General features: G+C 40.3%; 1 protein-coding gene and 1 pseudogene across 24 annotated transcripts in view; one reads left to right on the top strand and one right to left on the bottom strand.

Moving 5' to 3' along the window:
* Positions 1-449: 449 nt before the first annotated feature.
* The window catches only part of LOC105494455 (serine and arginine repetitive matrix 1), a 30,006-nt gene continuing 7,294 nt past the window's right edge, over positions 450-23,161 (bottom strand). For 3 of the 24 annotated variants that reach the window (XM_011762875.2, XM_011762882.3, XM_024796775.2), the window contains 13 exons: positions 22,277-22,480; positions 21,284-21,478; positions 20,860-20,979; positions 18,761-19,035; positions 13,128-13,208; positions 12,537-12,623; positions 10,849-10,993; positions 10,434-10,475; positions 6,775-6,885; positions 4,157-4,618; positions 3,430-3,625; positions 2,139-2,348; positions 450-1,546 (listed from right to left, as the gene is read on the bottom strand). In XM_011762875.2, the coding sequence (XP_011761177.2) occupies positions 1,442-1,546; positions 2,139-2,348; positions 3,430-3,625; positions 4,157-4,618; positions 6,775-6,885; positions 10,434-10,475; positions 10,849-10,993; positions 12,537-12,623; positions 13,128-13,208; positions 18,761-19,035; positions 20,860-20,979; positions 21,284-21,478; positions 22,277-22,480 (2,233 nt within the window). In that variant the 3' untranslated portion in view covers positions 450-1,441. The remainder of the gene's footprint in view (positions 1,547-2,138; positions 2,349-3,429; positions 3,626-4,156; positions 4,619-6,774; positions 6,886-10,433; positions 10,476-10,848; positions 10,994-12,536; positions 12,624-13,127; positions 13,209-18,760; positions 19,036-20,859; positions 20,980-21,283; positions 21,479-22,276; positions 22,481-23,161) is intronic. The other 21 variants (XM_011762880.2, XM_071098543.1, XM_071098541.1 and 18 more) reach the window with 12 other exon arrangements.
* On the top strand, positions 6,624-6,718 carry LOC112429067 (small nucleolar RNA U13; annotated as a pseudogene).

A 23,161-nucleotide genomic window follows, 5' to 3' on the forward strand; every position in this document is an offset into this window, starting at 1 on the left:
AGATGTTGCTGTTTTACCTCATACTATGTTAACAACGCCAAGTTTCCCCAAATTTTCGTTCCACTGAGTTTTAAATGCAAAACAGACTTGGTTGTACATAGCCAAATATTAAGCACGAGCGTGCACACACACACTCACACAACGCCGACAGAGGGTGTTCCAGTCATTCCTTAGCCTTTGTTCACTTGCTAACATGCCAGGCTCCTTCTGCCTCAGGGAATACACAGACACTGACTGCAATGCTCTTCCCTTTGCCTGGTGGACTTCTCCCACCAGTATTCTAAATGTTCCAATCACACGCTGAGACTTTCCCTTTACAGCACTCACCACAGTAATTACTGAAATAAAGATGGTAAAACCTTAATTTCATCACCTTTTCTTTCCCTTACCCAACTTCCAACACACCAAAGGGTTTACACAGGCACTATTAAGTAAGTAAAAGTGAGTGGCAAAATTTTTAAATTTAGAAATTTATTCTGTTTAATCCACAAGCTTTATATAGCTTTAGTTTAAAAAAAAAATCAAAACAAACAAAAAAAAAAAATCAAAACAAAAACAGTGAAACCAAGACACTATTCCAAAGTCTGGGCCCTTCCAGCCTTCCAAATACAAGAGCTCTGAAACTTGTGTATACCAATCGGAAGAACAAGACAAAGATATGAACAGAGCCATGACATTTCATTAAACAAATTGTATGTAACTGAAGGATCCTTTCTGGGACTAGCTCATTGCCTTTACAAAAGAAAAAAACAAAACAAAAAAACAAAACCAGAAGAACAGAATGAGAGTCCAGTGTTCCAAATCAACTTGTTACACATCCATATAAACCCACAGTGTCCTGGCAAACAACATGCTTTCATTTTCTGTCTCATCCTAGAGCTCGAATCCTGATTCATTTCAGCAGAGACTCCACAGGCAACAGGAAAGATGGTGGCATTAAAATATTCATTTATACTTTTGTGGTAGTTCAAAACAGTGGTCTTATTTCTGGGCAAGCTTACAGACCATACAAGGTCAGTAGCATAACTTAAATGGGAGCTAAGACTCAAATGAAAAAAATGTAAGAAGAAGAAAGAAAAACAAAAAGAAGATCAAAACCAAAAAAACAAACAAAAAACCCCCTCTAGGAATAGCCAGGGCATTTAAAGGAACCATAAAAATGCCAACAGTATTTAAACCCCCTTTTTTAAAAAGGGAATTTTTTTTGGCTTAAATTATTTCACTCAATGAATTATGTCAGCTGTCAATGAAAGAATGTCACTAATACACTGTGGACACCTTTTGCAATGTAAATCCATGCCCCCTTTTTTTACATGGTGAACTTCAACCTAGCAATTATTACAACAAATGTTATAGTCTAAAGCTCAAACACATTTTAGCAATTTTGAAATTGAACTGCGTACAAACCAAATAAAATTTACATCATAACAAACATTTCCCCCTAAGACTGTGGGGACACTTGGGCCTTCCTCATTGATCTCAGGGCCTTTTCACGCAGGTGCTTTTCTAAATCATCAAGGTTATCTTCAGCTTCACTTTCAGTCTCCTAAAAAAAAACACAACAACAGAATTTACTTGGTTAAGTCTTAAGACACTGGTGGGAAATGCTGAGTAAAGAGCAAAATCAAGGCCGGGCGCGGTGGCTCAAGCCTGTAATCCCAGTACTTTGGGAGGCCGAGGCGGGTGGATCACGAAGTCAGGAGATCGAGACCATCCTGGCTAACATGGTGAAACCCCGTCTCTACTAAAAATACAAAAAACTAGCCGGGCGTGGTGGCGGGCGCCTGTAGTCCCAGCTACTCGGAGGCTGAGGCAGGAGAATGGCGTAAACCCGGGAGGCGGCGCTTGCAGTGAGCCGAGATCGCGCCACTGCACTCCAGCCTGGGTGACACAGCGAGACTCCGTCTCAAAAAAAAAAAAAAAAAAAAGAGCAAAATCAAAGTGTGGGGATGGCCGATGACTGAATATACTAAAACCCAGGGAACCACAAACTGTAAATGGCTGAACTGTCTGGTGTGTGAATTTTATCTCAGAGTAGTCAATTAGTAGAAAAAACAATTTTGCTACTTCTCAAAATAAAGTGACTTTGCTATCTGTACGTATACTGCAAGAGAGCCATACACAGAGTTCATAAATACCTTCTTCGGCTCTGGCGCTGCCACCGGCTCTTCCTGTGCTAATGTGGTTGTGGCAGCTGCAACGGCTGCAGGGGTCACAGCAGCTGCAGCAGCTGCAGCCACAGCCTTTTCCTTCTTGTGTTTTTTGTGCTTCTTGTGCTTCTTATCCTTTTTGTGTTTCTTGTCCTTCTTTTTCTTCTTTTTCTTTCCACCTCCTTCTTGATCTGAATTCTAGGAAGGGGGAAAAACAAAAACAAAAAAACACCCAGCATTTATAATCAATCTGATTAATATTCTGTCCAACTGAACATTTTATTTCCTCAAATTCCCAATGGACAAATCTCAAGATTTCCAAAAGGCTTCGGAGGGTGTGAGCGGGGAAGACCCAAGGCCAATTATCACCAAGAAAGGTATTCAAAGTCAGGGGCTATCTCCAGGATGAGCTGAATTCCAGCGCCTGAACTATTTGACCTTAGACAAATTGTTGAACTTTTTCTGAGACCTTTTTACCTAAAATAAGTGTAATAATCCCTACCTGATAAAGCTCTTGTGAAAATTAAATGGGAATATCTGTAAATCACCCACAATACTTGCCTAACGTGTATCAGACTTTTAATAAATGGTACCCGCCATTAGTCTAAACACATGCCTGTATGAATGCCATGTCTCTAGCTACCATCTGAGCTCTCCTATCTTTAGAGTGGGGATGACTGGTTCTTCCTCATGACACACATACCAAATTTATGTAAAAGCCAGGCTCCTATAATTTAATCCATAATATTTCAATTTCACACTTCTAAGCAATTACTTAAAACTCCTCACAAGTTAGCTTGCACAACTATTCAGTCAACCCAATTAAATATGGACATCTGAGGCCACAGCAGGAGGATCACTAGAGGCCAGGAGTTCAAGATCAGCCTGGTCAACACAGCAAGACCCTGTCTCTACAAAAAGTTAAAAACAAAAAATCAGCCAGGTGTAGCAGCATGTGCCTGTAATCCCAGCTACTTGGGAGGCTGAGGCGAAGGGATCACCTGAGTCCAGGAAGGCTGCGGTGAGCTATGATCATCCCACTGCACTCAGCCTGGGTGACAGCCTGAGACCCTGTCTCGAAAAACAAACAAAAAACAGATGGACATCTAACCACTGATTTTATGCAATACAGAAACCTGCCCAAGATCAGATACATAACTCACAAATGGGAAAAAAAGTTTAAACACTAATATTTTAATGCCCCAATGACATTTTCTCTGCTTCAAAGTGACCACATACATATTTATAAAAGGGTGTCCAAAATAAGGCAGACACATACTCTTGGCGGTGATGGGCTCGGTGTTGGGCTTTTGGCCTTTTTGACCGGTACAGCTGGTGACCAGTTTGTAGATGGTGACTGAGACTGGACAGGGGATGGAGGTGCTGGGGGCTTTTTAGCTGCTGGCTCAGGAGACCCGGAGACAGATCGGGAGGATGAGACCCTCCTTACAGACTGTGGGCTTGGGGAAGCAACCCTAGACAAAAAGGAAAAAACATTCAGCATTGAGAACAGACACCTCTTCACATGAGAAAACCACCAACTACACTGGACAACCAGGTTATGAATTTCAAATATACCACTTACATTGCTGGTTGATTCTACTAACATATATCCAATTTACATCCCTATGTTTCCTAGAGGGTGGCTAAAGCCTCATAATCCTCTATCCATTTTGTTAATGATGCTTCTTATGTAAGATTAGTAATGTCAGTTCCTTACATCACACACAAGAAATGTTCTATTTCTTACTTAAGTTTAGTTTTGGAAGCATACCCCTAAAAACAAATTGATTAACTGCTAAGAACCAACTAAAAGCCCATGGCATTTAACTTATGCCATAGAAACTATCTCAAAAATGGAACAGGATCTGTAAATAGTACCTAAAGTTTGACTTAAAAGCTCATATTCATAACTTATTCCTTTTATATGGGGGGGGGGGCGGGAAGCTTCCAAATATAAAGAGCTATGTAAGTATTCCTAATGAAAAAGCATAAAATATTTTTACTTTTTTATCTTTTTAGGTTCCGGAGTCCTGGAGACTCTCCTAATGGGCCTAGTACTTGGAGACGGGGACTGCCTTCTTTGGGGTGATGATGACGCTCCTCTTCGAACAGGTGGAGGACTTGAGGAGGTCTGAGGAGCTCGAGGCCGTGGTGAGGGCGAATGCCGTTTGTTTGGTTGTGGTGATCGGGCCTCCCGGGTAGATCGGCTTGGGGAAGACCCTTTCCTATGCTTGGATGATAATGAAGGTGAACGTCTCTTGGTGACTGGGGAGCTTCTTTGTTTGGGAGGTGGAGAATGGGAGACCCGCCGCTTTGGTGGTGGAGATGGTGATGCTCTTCGTTTAGGAGGGGGAGGAGGTGAAGCCGTTCTTCTCTTTGGAGGTGGAGAAGGAGAGTATCTCCTCTGTATTGGAGGAGAGTATCTTCTAGGAGAAGGTGAGCGCCGGCGTGGGGGAGAAGGAGTCCTAGGAAAGATACGTAATTAAGCCGAAAGGCTCAACAAAATACAGAAACAGGATGAAGAGAAAAGTAATCAGCAGGTTTGACTATACTGTAGTTAGCACTAGGCAAAGGGAATATATTTACAAGTGAACATGCCATCTTTATATTCTCACTTAAATATCAATAAAACTTGTTTATCTCAGCTGACTGCAACACAGGACACTTTGTCTGCAGGACTAAGTATAAAAAAGAAAAAAAAGACATTTTGATTAACAAATTTGCAATTTTCAGAAGGTGTGAATTCGTCAAGTCTTTTAACATCTATACGAAATCAACAATGTTTTTTGGAAAGAGAATCTTGCACTGTATTAACTGAACATCAGTTATTATATAATAACCAAGTAACTCTATTAACAAAACTCTATTATGGTCACTTTAGGAAGCCCCTGCTTTAAAGAGGTCTCTGACATGGTGTCCTCTCTGAATCAGCATTTGGACGCTGTATGAATAATTAAAGCGTTCACTGCACAAGCCTTAAAGACACTTCTACCTCCCCTCAAAGAGACTGTTCCATTTTCTCTTAGAAGACCACTTATCAGGCCAAACCGCCTAATTTCCTCTTGGATCTTGCAGACTTTTAGATCAAAGTAAATTCCTGCCCAGAGTTAGCTTTACAACAGGCCATATACTTTGGAAATGTGGTAGGGTACAGTTTCATCACTGTATCTGGGCAATTATTTAGTAATTCTGAACTCCCATTTCCTCACCTGAACAATGCAAACAATACCAACTATCAAGGAAGGTCTCTTTGAGGACTAGTAGTAAAGCATATAAAGCGCCTAGCACTTTGCCTGGCACATAACAGGCATTCAAGAGTGGCAGCCAGGCCGGGCAGAGTTGGTCACACCTGTAATCCCAGCACTTTGGGAGGCCAAGGCAGGAGGATTGCCTGAGGTCAGGAGTTTAAGAGCAGCCTGGCCAACATGGTTTCATCTGTACAAAAAATACAAAAACTGGCTGGGTGTGGTGGCAGGTGCCTGTAATCCCAGCTACTTGGGAGGCTGAGGCAGAAGAATCGCTTGAACCCAGGAGGCAGAGGTTACAGTGAGCTGAGATTGTGCCACTGCACTGCAGCCTGGGTGACCGAGTGAGACTGTCTTTTAAAAAAAAAAAAAAAAAAAAAAAAAAGGTGGCAGCATGCCATTACATTGCTTGGCAACATATCCAAGCAATGCCATTAAAACTTAAATGTTAATTTTTACTTTAAAATAGTTGTAGATGTACAGAAGAGCTACAAAAATAGGAGATCTGCCACTTCACCATGCTAATATTTTATATAACCATAAGAAAATTAGCAAAACTATAAAATGAACCTCAGTGATAACTCAGTATTACTAAAATAGCAAAACAACCCCAATTTTCCACTAATGAATGTCCCTTTTCTGCTCCAGGACCCTACATCTCTTTAGTTCCTGCCAATCTGTGACTGTTTCTGTCATTGTCTTTCATGACTGACACTTTCGAATACTGGTCAGGTATTCTGTAGAATGACTTTCAATTTGGGTTTCTCTGATATTTCCTAATAATTAGACTGAGGTTCGGCATAACTGGTAAGCATACTACAGAAGTATCCAGGAAATACATGATGCCAGTATGTTTTATTGAGGATGTTATCTTTGATTATTTAGGTAAGAGCTGACAGGAATCTCTAAATTTTCTATTTGCAATTACTAGTCAATACCACCTTTCAATGTATTAACATCTTTATCACAATATGTGATTCACCTGCTATAAAATCCACCTATTTACCCATTTAAAGTATATAATTAAATGATTTTAGTATATTCATATAGTTCTGCAGTCATTACCATCCACATGTCCACCCGACCCTAATCTGTGTTCTATCTCTATAGATTTGTGTATTCTAGACTTTTCATATAGATGGAATCATATGTGATCTTTTATGACTGGCTGAACAATGCTAGTCTGCTTACTCTAATAAGATATAATAATCAGAAAGATTCAGAGATCCTTTTGTAGTTCCTAAGCATGATGATTGGGTTTTCATGAGCTGTGCCTCTCTCCAACCCTGTTATGAAGTGAGCCCCGTTACTCATCTGATATGTCAGGGGTTGGGGGAGTTGGGGAGACGCTCCAGTTAGCGTATTTGACAAAGTACCTTCGTCGTGGTGGTGGTGTGGGAGTCCTGCGCCGTCGAGGAGGAGGGGCGGGAGAAGGAGACCGTCGCCTTCTGGTGGGTGGTGGGGATGGACTTCTCCTCCGTCTACCACTAAACCAAGAAGAATTACTGTTAATTTTTTTTTTTTTTTTTGAGATGGAGTCTCGCTCTGTCGCCCAAGCTGGAGTGCAATGGCACGATCTCAGCTCACTGCAACCTCCACCTCCTGGGTTCAAGCAATTCTCCCGCCTCAGCCTCCTGAGTCGTTGGGATTACAGGCACCCATAATCGTGCCTGGCTAATTTTTAAAAATATTTTTGTAGAGACGGAGTTTCACCATGTTGGCCAGGCTGGCCTTGAACTCCTGACCTCAGGTGATCCGCCCGCCTCAGTCTCCCAAAGTGCTGGGATTACAGGTGTGAGTTACCACGCCTGGCCTATAGTTAACTTTCAGTCAGTGGCATTTACAGTGACCCAGAAAACACGGTTTCAATTATCATTAACCCCAAGGGCAGCAATGGTTACTAAGTTTCAGAACAGTGTTTTTCAAACTACAGGTCAAGACTGTTAGTCAAGACCCTGGGTGGCAGCATTAAAACAATTAATAAAACCACAGTGTTTTACTTGTGACAAGGGTAAATACTGTTTTGTGAAATTTTTGTTTTACTCTGGATCACAATACAGAACATTCTTGACATGACACAGAGTGAAAAAGTTCAGCAACAGCACATCAGAGCACTGCTTTTTATTGGGGATGCACATTAGAACCACCTGGGAAGCTTATGTGACATTTATGTCTACCAGGTCTAGGCTAAGGTCCAGCCAGGTGTTTTTGGGAAAGGCTTTCCAGGTGATTCTGATTCCTTACTAGGAATCAACTGCTTTAGAGACTAATACAGAAATTCAAAAATGCCAATAGTCACAAGTGGCTTAAGACCCAAATCTGGATGTCTCTGCTCCAAGCTCTTAATTTTTTTTTGCCCAGGACAGGACTCATGCTTCCTGTGAATCTGGAATTATGTTTTGTCTTGGTTCCCCTTTGAAATTAAGAAAGCTCTGCTAACTGAACAGACAAAATCCTAAAATTCACCACTAAATTTTTCAACTTAAATCTGCTTATGCTTTGTGGGGACTAAGACCTCACACTAAATACATATCAAATATTCAAAACCAGGCTTTATCTCCCCTTTCTTTTCTTTCTTTTTTTTTTTTTTGAGACGGAGTCTCGCTCTGTTGCCCAGGCTGGAGTGCAGTGGCCACGATCTGGGCTCACTGCAAGCTTCGCCTCCCAGGTTCACGCCATTCTCCTGTCTCAGCCTCCCGAGTAGCTGGGATTACAGGTGCCCACCACCATGCCTGGCTTATTTTTTGTATTTTTAGTAGAGATGGGGTTTCACAGTGTTAGCCAGGATGATCTCAATCTCCTGACCTCGTGATCCGCCCGCCTCGGCCTCCCAAAAGTGTTGGGATTACAGGCGTGAGCCTCTTTTTTTTTTTTTTTGGGATGGAGTTTTGCTCTTGTTGCCCAGGCTGGAGTGCAATGGCACGATATTGGCTCACTGCAACCTCCACCTCCCAGATTCAAGCCATTCTCCTGCCTCAGCCTCCCGAGTAGCTGGGACTCCAGGCATGCACCACCACGCCCGGCTAAATTTTTTGTATTTTTAGTAGAGACAGGGTTTTGCCATGTTGGTCAGGCTGGTCTTGAACTCCTGACCTCTGGTGATCCATCCACCTCAGCCTCCCAAACTGAGATTATAGGCATGAGCCACCGCACCCAGCCTCCATCTCCCCTTCTAAAATATGATACTGAAGCATAATCCCAAATAATCCTTCCTCCATCTCTAAATCCTAGGCACCTGATGGCAATTTTTAATGGCATTAAACTTTAAGCTGCTGGTATATAACTTAAAATACTTTTTAAATGACGAGAAATAAAACAAAAACATCCTGGAGTACAGCAATAAATTTTCGTGTTGATTTTACTGCTGTGAGAAATCTCTTTCCAGAACAACAAGTAGTTCCATAATTTGGTGTGTGGGGCGGGGCGGGGAGGGAAGGGGAGATCAAAGAGAAGAAATTGCACCACTAATCTAACTCTGTAAAGCAATTGTTCAGCTGCTGTGCCAGCAACTTCACAAAAGTCAGAGGTAGTTATAGCTGGGAAAGGAATGCTTTAGCAGCCAAACTAATCTTTTTTAGGTTTTTGTCTTTTATTATCATGCAGCAGTTTCCTCCACAGTGTAAATACCCTGTGCTTTGCTTCATCACAAACACTGCTCACTGGTTCCTTTCCCAGAAAACACTTATTGATGAGATTACCTAAAGCAACACAGTTTCAAAAACTGAGCTACAAAAAGGATAGTGGGATAGCTTCAGCAAGGATAAACACTTCAAAATTCAGTGGCAGCTAAGGCCCCCAAAAGCAGACAGCTGGTTAAGACAGACTAGTGTAATGTCAAACGTATAGGTCTAAGATCCGACTTTGTCACTTTGTGGCCCTAAGAAACTACCACATTGGGGCCTCTATCTTCTCACGAGATTAAGGCCTGAATTAGGCATTTGGCTCTAAAAGTTTACAGTTTTATGGTCACACTGATACTAATAATCAAAAGTTTCAATAAAGATATGCCGGTCGGGCCCAGTGGCTCATGCCTGTAATCGCAGCACTCTGGGAGGCTGAGGTGGGTGGATCACTTGACGTCAGGAGTTTGAGATCAGCCTGCCCAACATGGCGAAACCCCTTCTATACTAAAAATACAAAAATTAGCTGGGTGTGGTGGCATGCACCTGTAGTCCCAGCTACTCAGGAGGCTGAGGCATGAGAATCATTTGAACCTGTGAGGCAGAGGTTGCAGTGAGCTGAGGTCGCACCAATGCACTCCAGCCTGGGTGATAGAGCCAGACTCCATCTCAAAAAAAAAAAAAAAAAAAGATATGCAACCCACCTTTCCACTATTGGAAAGACTGAACAGGGCCAAAGCCTTCCATTCACTTTTATCTCTTCTTCTTATTTTTGAGACGGAGTTTAGCTCTGTTGCCAGGCTGCAGTACAGTGGCGTGACCTCAGCTCACTGCAACCTCCGCCTCCTGGGTTCAAGTGATTCTCCTGCCTTAGCCTCCAGAGTAGCTGGGATTACAGGCACGAGCCACCATGCTCAGCTAATTTTTATATTTTTAGTAGAAATGGGGTTTCACCATGTTGGCCAGGATGGTCTTGATCTCCTGACCTTGTGATCCTCTCACTTTTAATATTTCTAAAGTTTCTCCCTAGTTTTTCCTGCCCTCCCTAATGTCACCACAAAGTCCCTCCCGCCAAATCTAAGGAGCAATTAATCCTATGTCTTGAAAAGTATCCGGATACTGTTAAAAATTCATGTGCCGCCTGATGTAAGTTGATGCAAATTATCACAAAAGAGCACAACCAGATATTAAAAATCTAAGTTCAAATGAGGGTCTAAACCAAATAGCTCATGTATAATTCTATCATTAATCTAACGTGTTTAAAAAAATACTCAAACCAAAACAACTTAGGATCTGCACATCCATAGCCACAGTCACCATATATTTAAGAATGAGATGAGGTCACCTAAATAGGAAATTAAGTCACTACAATTTTTGACATGTAACCCTAATTTACAAAGTAGTGTCTAACCAACCTTTTAGTCACTGGCGATTGCCATCGCTTTCCCATCTGCATCCTGAGAGCAGTGGAGAAAAACAAATGTCAAGAATTCCATTCACTAAATTATTTACTTGGGTGGGTTAAGTACCATTAACGGAGACATTTTTAAATATTCAAAGATGTTCAGGAGTTAAAGTTATAATTATTTGGCTTATTTTTCTAATCATGCACACATATATGACATGGTGGTTTAAAATTCACCAGTTCTAAATTAAATATTAATAACCACCAACAAAGCAAAAACAAAACAAAAACCCTAAAAAGCAAACAAAAATCCAACCATATCCAAATACTTGAAGAAGTTAATCAAATTCTCAAATAATCCCAAGTTATCAAATTTCATCACAATTACAGAACATCAGTGAACATCACTGAAGAAAAGATGTTACCGAGGGGAAGTCTCTTTTTGCCGCTTTCGTGGTGATGGAGAAGCACTCCGGGAAGGGGAATGTCTCCGCCGCCTGCCAACCTCACCATTCTTCACATGGGACCTCTTGGGTCGTTCATCTTCTGAGGAGGAGGACGAGCCAGAGTCTATAATTACACAATAAAAAAAATATTACATTAGGTTTGTGCTTGAATCTGTCCAAGTTTTCCAAAATCTAGGTGGATGGAGCGTTCACTAGGGCAAGCAAGCATGTATATAGGTCATCAGTTCTGAACGGAATCATCATCAATATATGATCAATGATTTCAAAGCCAAGCATATTCATTATTTAAATAAGACACAGAAATCATTTCCACAGTGTAATCCAATCAAGATGGCTCACCCTAAGAAGTCTAGGCTGGGCACAGTGGCTCACGCCCCTTGGGAGGCCAAGGCAGAAAGATCGCTTGTGCCTCCTGAGTAGCTGGGATTACAGGCCTGCACCATCATGCCTATCTTTGTATTTTTAGTAGAGACAGGGTTTTGCCATGTTGGCCAGGCTGGTCTCAAACTCCTGACCTCAAGTTATCCATCTACCTCAGCCTCCCGAAGTGTTGGGATTACAGGCGTGAGCCACCGTACCCAGCCTGGTATGTTCTTATAATAAAAAATGCAAATAGCAAAATAATAAGGTAGATTCTTTTTTTTTGTTTTGGAGACAAAGTCTTGCTCTGTTGCCCAGGCTCCCAGGCTGGAGTGCGGTGGTGCTATCTCAGCTCACTCACTGCAACCTCTGCCTCCTGGGTTCAAGGGATTCTCCTGCCTGGGCCTCCCAAGTAGCTGAGATTACAGGTGTGCGCCACTATGCCCGGTTAATTTTTGTATTTTTCATAGAGACGGGGTTTCGCCTTGTTGGCCAGGATGGTCTTGAACTCTTGATCTCAAGTGACCCGCTCACCTCGGCCTCCCAAAGTGCTGGGATTACAGGTGTGAGCCACTGCGGCCAGTCTAGATTTTTAATAGGGAAAGATGTTCTAAATACACTGTTAAGTTAAAAAGGGAGGCAACATATCTACAGTTGAGCTTCTGTGGGGTTCTTTCCTTTTTCTGAATAAAATTTCTGAATAAAAGCTTTAGGAGGTTGGAAAAAGAATGATACTTTTCCAATTTTATACTTCTGTTTCACTATTGTATCCTAGGGACCTATTACCTTTTTTTTTTTTTTTTGAGACGGAGTCTCGCTCTGTCGCCCAGGCTGGAGTGCAGTGGCCGGATCTCAGCTCACTGCAAGCTCCGCCTCCCAGGTTTACGTCATTCTCCTGCCTCAGCCTCCCGAGTGGCTGGGACTACAGGCGCCTGCTACCTCGCCCAGCTAGTTTTTTGTATTTTTTTAGTAGAAAGGGTTTCACCGTGTTAGCCAGGATGGTCTTGATCTGCTGACCTCGTGATGAGCCCGTCTCGGCCTCCCAAAGTGCTGGGATTACAGGCTTGGGCCACCGCGCCCAGCCAGGGCCTATTACTTTTATAACAATGTAACAGAAGATTAAATTTTGCAAAAGGACTTAAAACCAAAAAAAGAAAACAATCCTGCCTCCTCAGACAGATTTCTATGTAGGCAAGTTAAGTACTCGTGCTGCACACATAGATGTTCATATACCAAATATTTATTAGGAAATGCAGGTAGAAAAAAACTTTCATCACCGTCCATACCAGATGAAGACTGCTGGTTTTGTCGTCTGTATTGGCGTCTCTGCTGCACAGAATCTGCTGCAGCCATTTTGCCACCTTTATCTTCTTCTGAAAGATGGATGCATTTAGAAAGTGTTTCTTTAGTTACGCATATAGAAAATTTGCAATTTGAATAGGAAAATAGTCTCTCAAACCTTCATTTGGTTGGAACAAAAATACAACTACTATATTTTTTTAAAAAAAGAGTTTAAAATGCCAATTCACATGCTGATTTAGACTATCTTCACCAAATACAATAAAATGTATTTAGGCATTTATTACAGGTCAGGCGGGTGCCAAGCATTTTATAAGCAGATACAGTTAACTGTCAAAAACCTCTACTGCCCCTATTTCGGAGCTGAAAGAAGAAAGGCTCAGATAATTAAAACAGAAACAGTTAAATTCTGGAACAGGAGATTCCAACCAAGTCTGTCTGACTTCAGAGTCTTAGCTCTTATCCTATGCTTAATCTTCAAGCAGAAGGGGATGACCAAATGTGCAAAAAATCAAAATCAGCTTTAAGAAAAGCAAAACAAAAACAAACGAAACACCACAAAAAAACAACAAACTTACCCGATTCAGATAACTCTACTTTTCTAGGCTTCGGTGCTGGTGAAGGGGATTCTCTTTTCTCAGTACCTTTATGTTTTGTCACTAAAAAAGAATAAGAGTGGAAAAGAAGCTTATGTACAAAAAAAGGTCTAGACAAGATGCCTTTCTTTCAATTTTTAAAATTATTATTTTAAAATAAAGATGGGGTCTCACTATATTAGTCAGGCTAGTCTTAAACTCCTGACATCAAGCAATCCTCCTGCCTCAGCCTCCCAAAGTGTTGGGATTACAGGCATGAGCCACTGCACCCAGCTAAGATGCCTTCCTGCTATTACAAAAATGGGTGTGACTACTCTCAAAAAGAATTTATGAAGAATTAAAAAATTCCTGTAAGACCTTTTTGTCATATCCGAACACTATCTGAAGTGAGGCAAGAATTTTTTAACTGTTTAATGAAAAGCCTCAAGAAGTTCTACAATGATTTTCAAATCTTGAGATTCTCCCAAGAAAACCAACATTTAAGGGAAATTGGGAGCTGCTACTGAGGAGAACAAGCTCAGTAAAGTAAACCTCTGTGTGCGACTTGCACTTCACAACCTAAAATACATACCCTCCACACCCACACTCTCTCTCACACTTTCAGAGAATTCATCAACATGAAAGCTTTTAAGCAACCACTATATGTGGGTTCAGAAAAGTAAAAGATGATAAATGATTAAGAAATAAGATCTGATGCAACTTTCACAAAGATATTTGGTCTAGAAAAGAAGAATGGCTGCCCAACAGACTAAAGGTTCTTTATGTAGAGCATAATCTTCACAACAGCACAGGGGATTTAAGCTACCCATGAAAAAAAGCAGACCGCCACAAATGGTAAAAATTATTAAATACGAAGACTCAAGAATTCTTTCCAAAGAGCTGGAAAGAAAAAAAGGCATTTCTATAGCTAAAGTAGTAGGAGAGCAGTGGGTATCCTCTGAATTATCCAACTGTCTTTTGCCAATGACATAGAAATATGGTAACTACCTTTGGTAAACCTGCTGTATCGGACATACTATTAACACAGTTGCTGGTATCACATCCCTTTCTCCCTGTTCCATTTCATAAAGAGGAAACCTGAGGCTTAAAAAGAAGCAACTTCACCTCAGTCACAAAGACAATTTAATTGAGCTAAGATGTGAATCCAAGAGTCTATTTTTAGGGCATCGGTTTTGATCTGAACAACTATCTCTGCTTATAGTATCTATCCATTGCTACAACTAAAATTGTTAAGTATATTCACATATAAACATACATATACCATAGATTAACCTGAAACACCACTTGAGAACATCCCAGTTCGAAATAAACCTACTGACAATTTGATCCCCTCGGGATCCTGATACCTGTTTTGTGTGATTAAAGCAATTATCATGGAATGTTTTACTCAGAATGCAGATACATCTCATTTAACAGACATTCACATTCAGAATTCTGTAATGGTTTATTCCAAGGGGCAGTAATTAGAGAACCAGTGATCTAACACAGTAATTGCATCTTTGCAAAAGAAATCAAAATGAAAAATTTACCGGTATGCCTTTTCAATGAACAGACTTTTCTTCTTTTTTTTTTGAGACGGGAGTTTCGCTCTTGTTGCCCAGGCTAGAGTGCAATGGCACGATCTGGGCTCACTGCAACCTCCGCCTCCCGGGTTCAAGGGATTCTCCTGCCTCAGTCACCCGAGTAGCTGGCATGCACCACCACGCCTGGCTAATTTTGTATTTTTAGTAGAGACAGGGTTTCTCCATGTTGGTCAGGATGGTCTTGAACTCCCAACCTCAGGTGATCTGCCCACCTCGGCCTCCCAAAGTGCTGGGATTACAGGCGTGAGTCACCATGCCCAGCGACTTTTCTTAAAATTTCTACGTAATAAGCCATTTGGACAAATCACTGGATTGGGTAAAGAATGGCTATCACTCAATTAGATATCAGGAATCATGACAGTGCAAATAGCAAACTATATTTCATACTTGTATTTTAACAAATCCAAAGAAATAAAGTATTTTAAAATTGTTAACTATTTGAGGCTCTTTTTTTAAGTCCATATTTTTAAGTGTTACTTAATCCTCAATTTCTGAAAAGATATTACGGGCATCTAGTTAAAAAGTGCATGTCCAAGTTACCACCTCAGAGAACTGGGTTCCCAAACTTGCTTTGGAAGCTGACTGATTGGACACATCTTCCCCTAAGAAACATTAAAAATGTGGTTATGCTTACCAGATAGTTGGCAAAAGCCTATTCATTATATAATACCAGTGAATTGTAACATTATTTACATTTTCCCCCAATGGAAATACACATCTGGAGTTGCATCCTGATTCAATTTCTCACTAATTACTTAGCTAAAGTAGTCTTTATTAATACATTTATATTAGCTGGGTGTGGTGGCATGCGCCTGTAATCCCAGCTACTCATGAGGCTGAGGCAGGAGAATCGCTTCAACCTGGGAGGCAGAGGTTGCAGTGAGCCGAGATCGCACCATTGCACTCCAGCCTGGGCGAGAGAGCAAGACTCCGTCTCCAAAAAAAGAAAAATTTATACCATCAAACAAGGATCATTTATATACTCCTACTCTGGTTTCATACAATTGAATCAGCATTATTAATATTATAATAGCCCTTCAGATTTCTATTTTTCTAGATGAGACTTTACACCATTTACTTTTTGGTAATGTTGTTTTATTTTAAGTATTCAAGGGACAAAATCATTCTAGCATGAAGTCAGACAACGTAGAAGGCAACTTTAAAACCAGAATTTTAAATTTACTCCAACAGTCCTATTAATTATTAATCTTAGATCTGCCTAAAAGATCACTTATAAAGATAAGTTATTCTGTGACCAGCAATAGTAAAGTAACCATTAAGTGTCTAGATAGAGAGTACAATTTATGTGGCCAAGCTAATCTAAGTAAAATTACCACACCGCCACCACCAGTATCAATCATGTTAACATACTTCACTGACTGTGCCACTGATTTCAAAGCACTATTTTATGTACTACTAAGATAATGTCAATTTAACGAGATATCAATAATTACAAATGTTTCCCCTAAGATCCCTTCAGATGACTGTATACTCTCTTTCAAATAATTAACCTGTAAGTTCCCCTAAACACTTTTCCTGCCTCCCTCCCACTCCATTTGCCCACTATCAAGAACAGAGCCCTAAGGCCCTGATTAGTGGCCACTACAGAAAATATAACTGTAGTATCTATTACATTTCAATGATGTTACTGTTCTAAGTAGTGGAAACTGCAAAGTAATTTCTGAAATTACACTACCAGACAGAGAAGCTAAACAATTTCAACCCTGCCCTCCACCTCTCACCTTTAGCAATCAAAGAGGAATTCTGGTGTAGGAAAGCTGGGAAAAGTATTCATTATTTAACTGGGAATGGCAACTCAAGTTTTATTCCTAGCTGGTTGACCTTGACCAAGTCAACTAACCTGAAAATCTGTTTCTTGCTGACAACTGTTAAGGTCTTTTCTAGCTCCGAAATTTCATCATAGGGGGCTAGGATCAGTTCAATATAAAAGGTTATGTCTGGGCCGGGTGTGGTGGCTCATACCTGTAATTTCAGGGGTTGGAAGCTGCAATGAGCTATGACTGGGCCACTGCACTCCAGCCCGGGTGACAGAGTGAGATGCTGGCTCTATTTTGGGGAGCAGGGAGGAGAGGTTATTTCCAAGTAGCTCAAACCAATATTCAGCTCCAGTGGTCACAAGGGAGACTCTGACTAGAGCCGGTAGCGCCTCTCTTTGAGTAGGCTGTTTGGACACGGAAGCCCTGTCCCAAAACCCACAGAACTACTTATTTTCACCATGGCTTACTTCTTTCCTATGTACATATCCACTCTGTCTTGTTTGCAAAAAATATATGCCAAAACACAAGAAATTAGCATCTGTGCATATGCTTTTTAAAAGGTACCTAATAATTCTTAACAATCAACGTATTTTAACAAAGGTTGGTCCCTCTGTTCAGGTACTTTTGCAACTCTTTGGCTATATGATAAAAATAGAAAAAAATCATCATTTGATGTGTTTTTGCAAAGTAACAGGTGGAAACACTTGTTTTTTTCCCTAGAGAGCTTTGTGGCTCCAGACAAAGAGTAAATATTCAGAAGTACAAACTTCACAGGAAAAGACAAAATAGGTCAGGGCCATGGGCATCAGATTTGGACATGGTAACTAAAAATGGACTGAAATTTTCCCAATGCTGAAAAGCAGTATGGTACATGAGGTTGTAAAAATAGTGATCCTGAAGCCCCTCTCTCAAACTGAGGACTGAACCTGGAACAGTTACAGGCTTCTCTACCTTCACTAGCTGCTTGTATAAGGGGCCAACAAAAATGTCCATGTCTTATTTAATCAATGTATCACCACAATAAAAATGTCACAATTCAGAAAACATTACTTTTTAAAGACTACCATAAACCGCTGGTCACCCTTTCACTCTGTCAGCTTATCTATGCCTCATTGTCACAGATACAAAAAAGGAAAGCAAAATTTGCCTTCCTAGGTATCACCACATTGCATCGTTGGGGAGTGGAGAGAGAAGGCAGCAGGGTGAATAATTAGCAATGCCGATCTCATCAAGCTCACTAAAATGTATAATGAAAATTTTGTCCATCCCCATTTCTTTGTTTCTAACCTGAAATTTTTTCTCTCTTTTTTTTTAAGAGTCAGGATCTCGCTACGGTGCTGAAGCCAGCCTTGAACTTCTGGGCTCAAGTGATCTTCCTGCCTCAGCCTTCTGAGTAGCTGGGACTACAGGCTCATGCCACCACACCTGGCTCTAACATTAAATTTTCAATATGATCATAACAACCCCAGTATGTGTTAACCTACAGATTGCTCCTTAAAATTCAATTGCTATAGCAGCTTTTAAGATCCTCCCCATCCCTTACTACTCACCTTTTAGGCTGTATCATTCCAGCCCTAAGCTCCAGAGAGCCTGGTTCAAATGGACACTAGTTTTTTCCATGCGTATTTAATGCTCACAGAACAAACCCCAATAGACCACAACCTTCACTCAGACTAACACAGCATTCTACTTGCCTGGCAGGATCACAGATCATAAATTCCTCAGAAATCAATCTGCAGAATAAAGCAAGGACAACACTCAGAAGAACCCTGCCTAGAGCCTAAATTAAAAAAACAAATCAGCTTTTAAGAGGACACCATGTCCTTTGCTTGGGAGCGCAACGCGGCCAAGAAAGAACTAAAAGAGAATATGAAGTCCTCTTACTTAAGATATCAAACCAAAAATCTTCAGGAGAAAAAAAAGTTAACTGGCCTCATAGTAATAAAATGATCCCTTATCATGCCAACGCAAACTTCGATATGTTACCCCAACTCAAACAGCCCACGGCTGGTAAAAGATTTATCCACCTGCACAATGCCAGAGGGCATTGCTAAAAACAAAATGCTTTTACACATAAAAAAGCCCCAAGATTTTAAAGCAGGAAAGAGGTAGGCCTATAAGCAAACTTACAGAGAGTATCAGACACAAATATTATCTAGCTATTTTATACTTTGAGAGTAAGCAGGTGCAGTAACTGACTATGCTTTGTAGTCAAAGAAAGAGAGAACATGTTTCATCTGTGTTTGATTTTTACCTTTACCTGAAGTTCTCCCTGGAGACACGGAAACACGACTTTTTCTTGTACGGTTTGACTGCTGGGGTGTTGGGGAATGCCGAGTTTTGGGTGGTGGAGTTGCAGGAGGTGATGGCCTGTGCCTTCGCCTTGGAGGACTTGCTGAAGGAGATAACCTACGAGTTTTCCGAGGGGGGCTGGATGTCCTCTTGGGAGGCTTCTTTGGTGGTGACCGTGAACGAGATGAAGAGGATGATGAGCTACTCCCAGACAAGGATGCTGAAGAACGTCTTCTTCTGTGGAATAAAGTATTCACATTCACTAATTGCACACTTTTAAAGAACGGCCTTACAGGTATGAACAGTTTACACAAAAATACAGCTATTTTAATCCAACTTTTGAGTTTATGTAGCTAAGCACATAAATGAGTCCAAAAGAATGGGGAAAAAAACCATAACCTAGGCCAGGAAACAGCTAGTTCTGAGACTAAATATAAACAACTTAATCTGATAAATGCTTCTGTCTGTGTTCTCTCTCCAGTTATAAAACTTGTCAGGTTGAATGCTATAATAAAATAACTAGTCCTTCTGCCTTAGGAATGGTATTGGTGTTTTGGAGTTTGCATACAAAATTTGGGGGCAAGGTATTTTTCATTTAATAACACAATGTTGAGAAACCTTTAGGTTGCATTTTTTAAAAAGGTGTGCAAAACTAAGAATTCATTTAGCTACATAAACTTAGAAGCAGGGGCCTCTCGAATTCTGCGGCAAAATTTGTGTTAAGTTCTGTTGCAATTATGTGTACCTGCAGAATTCACCTTTGGCGGAAGAATTCCTGAGAACCTGAAAAAAAGAAACCCTACCTTAAGTGTGAGACAAAAACTGGCTGAAAGGGAATCTTAAACAATCTGTAAAATATTGACTGCTAAATGGCTGAGTAAGCACAATTTAAACATGCTGTTTGCAAAACTCCGGTATAAGAAATAGCTGTTTCCACTAATCTCGTACTAGGAAGCACCAGCATTACTATTCTCCTAAAGGGGAATTAGAAAAGTGTGATGCCTGAAAACTGACTGACCATTTACCTCACTAATCTCCTCTATGAGCAGTAACACATCAATTCTTTGTAATAGTGGTAATAGTTCAATATATCTTGACAACCCCTCCCCAAAGAGAATTTTCAAACGTATGGGACTCTGAAAAACCTGACTGCAGAAACAAAGTAACTTTACAAAGCTTACTTGATTTTTCCCCTCTTTATTTCCAAATTGATTTGGTTCCCTGAAAAGAACTTTAAAAGATTCAAACAAAAACTTCTGTCCAAGATAAAACTGGAAGCTTAATCATTGGCATTTCTTCCAAAGCCAGGTGAAATGTATTGCAAGAAGGCACAAAAACTCTGCTACCAGTGCACTAGGACTCTACTTTGGGTAGATTTAGCCACTAACTTTTTGTTTAAAGTGATATGTCCAAGATTGAAATATTTTATCATATGCTCATTTTAGAATGATTTAAGAAAAAGAACACTGATACAGTCGGGGTTTTCAAAAATAGACACTAAACTAGTAATAACAATTATATCTATGGAATACAGATATATTCCCCCGGGATTATGGAAAACTTCCAAGTTATGCTATTTCTGTCTGAATTACTTATAAGCCTCATTACTTCTATAATGAGAATTTTCTGAGAATTTTACAAAAAATTCATAGAAAGTATTTTTCTCAAAGTATAATAGCAAATGATTTACTTTAATACTGGCAAAAGGAGCTTACTGGTCCTATCATCAGCTACTTTTCAGAAGCCAGTTAAAAGCCAAAGAGAAGATGGCCAATTCCCTTACTTAGTAGGATTTCTTGGTGAACTCTAGAAGGGTAAAAGTTAACAGAAAAGTATCAATAAAATGATTAATTTCTCGTTTACTTTCCAACACCAGACTAGACATTTTTCATAACAAGGACAATTGCATTACACTTCAAATGAAACAGATTCTTTAGAAGACATTGTCTAGTATCACCTATGAGTTCTTTCTTCCAGGGACACTAATTTACAGATTATCCTAAAAGAAAGATTATCCAGAAGTGTCAAACACTTGACACTTCCAAATTTTAAAAATCTTACCGTCTTACAGGTGATCTACTCCTTCTATGCCTTGGTGGAGGAGGCATTCTTCTTGGTGGAGTTCTTCTTCGAGGAGATGGCCGCCTTCTTGGGCTTGGCCGCCTTCTAGGTGAATACGATCTGCCATAACAAACAGAATTAGGTCCTGAATAAACCAGGAGTGAGGAATTTCTTGCCTTAGTTTTCTAAGGCTACATCTTTTTTCTAATGGCTACATCTAAAAAATAAATTTCAAGGATCACAATTTTCCATTTATGCAGACACTTTTATGGTACACAGAAAAGTGTCCTCAAATTCTCCGTGTACATTCAAAAACTATTTGTACTAAACATCTTCTACTGCTTTGAAATTATTTATCTAATTGTACCCAGTACAGTAGCATATAAAACCTAAGATATTTGTTGATCTTAAAGCCACAACTCACCTTGATCGGGATCTATGGCGCCGTCTAGGTCGAGTGTGAGAAGGAGAGCGGGACCGCGTCCGGGATCTTGATTTGGAGCGTGACCGAGATCGTGGTCGGGCCTTCTCCTTCTCCTTTTCTTTTTTAGAATTTTTTTCTGGAGAAGGTTCTTTAGGCTCTGGTATAGGTTCAGGTTTGGGAACTTTCAGAATGTCACTGTGGAAACAAAAGCTTTTTTTTTTCTTTTGCCTTCTTGTACTCAGACTTCTAAATCATTATACAATGATGTAATAAATTATTTCTAAACCTTTTCAAAATTTACAGACTTGTCTCTAGCTCCAAAAGATACATACACACCTATCAGTGAAACCGAGCAACTAATAATTCTAACCGCGTACACTTTCTTTTCTTCTGAGACACGGTCTCACTCTTATCACTCAGGATGGAGTACACTGGCATGATCTTGGCTCACTGCAGCTTCAACCTCTCAGGCTCAAGTGATCCTCCCACCTCAGCCTCCTGAGTAGCTGGGACTATACGCATCTGGGACTATAGGCATGTGCCACCATGCCCAGCTAATTTGTGTGTGTGTGTGTATATATATATTTTTAGTACAGAGTTTCACCATGTTGCCCTAGGCTGGTTTCTAACTCCTGAGCTCAAGCGATCCACCCACCTCAGCCTCCCCAAGTGCTGAGATAACAGGCATGCGCCCCTGCATCTGGCAACCACATACATTTCTTAAAAGTGCGAAGTTGTCCACAATACATTGAGGAAAAAAAGCAAGTTACAATACACAAAATACCTGAAACAATTTAACCAAAAGATAGTAATGGTCACCCTTTGGGGCATTTTCTTTAAATATACTTTCCTAAACAATTTCTTTTCAACAAACTAATTTTATAATTTAAAAAATCTAAAAGGAGAATAACTAGTTTAACTCAGATGTCATTATTTGCAGTCATTATTAATCTAAAATTGTGATTATTTATAAATGAATTTTTATGTACTTGCCTAGTAGAAGTAGCCTCTTGTACTGAAGGTTCTTTTACTTTCACTGAAGGTTCTGGGAGCTCTGGAGTTTTTTCCTTCTTTTCTGGAGCAGGGGAAGGACTCCGGCTCTTGGTTCTGTGACGGGGAGATCGAGAATGACTGCGCTTTCTCTCTCTCCTGACAGGGGAAGATCGTCTTCTAGGGGAAGGAGATCTGGATTTGCGTCTAGGATGAAAGCAATTTTTTTCAGATTTTTAAATAACATGGATTGGAAGAGAGGAGTCAAAGGGAGAAGTGAGGATTAATCTTTAGTTACACTACTGTTGTTTATATCTGAGATGTTTCCCTATGGAAATAAGACATCCTAATCTCACCTACTTGATAGGGAAGAGAAAGACAAGCAAATGAAAGATAACACTCTCGAGTATATCAGTTATAAGGGAGGAAAGCACTGACTTGGGACTCTAGACTTAGGTTCTTTATCATTCCCAGAGCTCAAAAGACCAACTTTTCAGAGGCAAAGAGGATGCTTTAAAACCAATGATAATCTCTGACAACAAATCAAACTCCCAAACATGTAACATTTAGATGCGGACAGATTACAGTGGAGTTCATCAGGAAAAGCCTCAGTATGCCAGAAAAATGACTAGTACCATTAAAGCAACATGTTCTTCAGAAAAGAGAAATATATCAAACATGAAGCAGATAGCTTTTTTGGAAGAGAAGCCCTCTTTTTGTTTAATAATAGCCTGCCTAACTCAAAGGTTTTTTTTCTTATTCACACAGAAGGAAAATGGCAGGCATACTTCATCAATAGTCAAGTAGCTACCACCATGACAATCTGTGCTTAGCTCTGTAAGTATTACTTCCACAAGGAGATTTTAATATCAAATATATAAATGAAAG

Source organism: Macaca nemestrina, chromosome 1 (genome assembly GCF_043159975.1).
Source record: "Macaca nemestrina isolate mMacNem1 chromosome 1, mMacNem.hap1, whole genome shotgun sequence".
Taxonomy (NCBI): domain Eukaryota; kingdom Metazoa; phylum Chordata; class Mammalia; order Primates; family Cercopithecidae; genus Macaca; species Macaca nemestrina.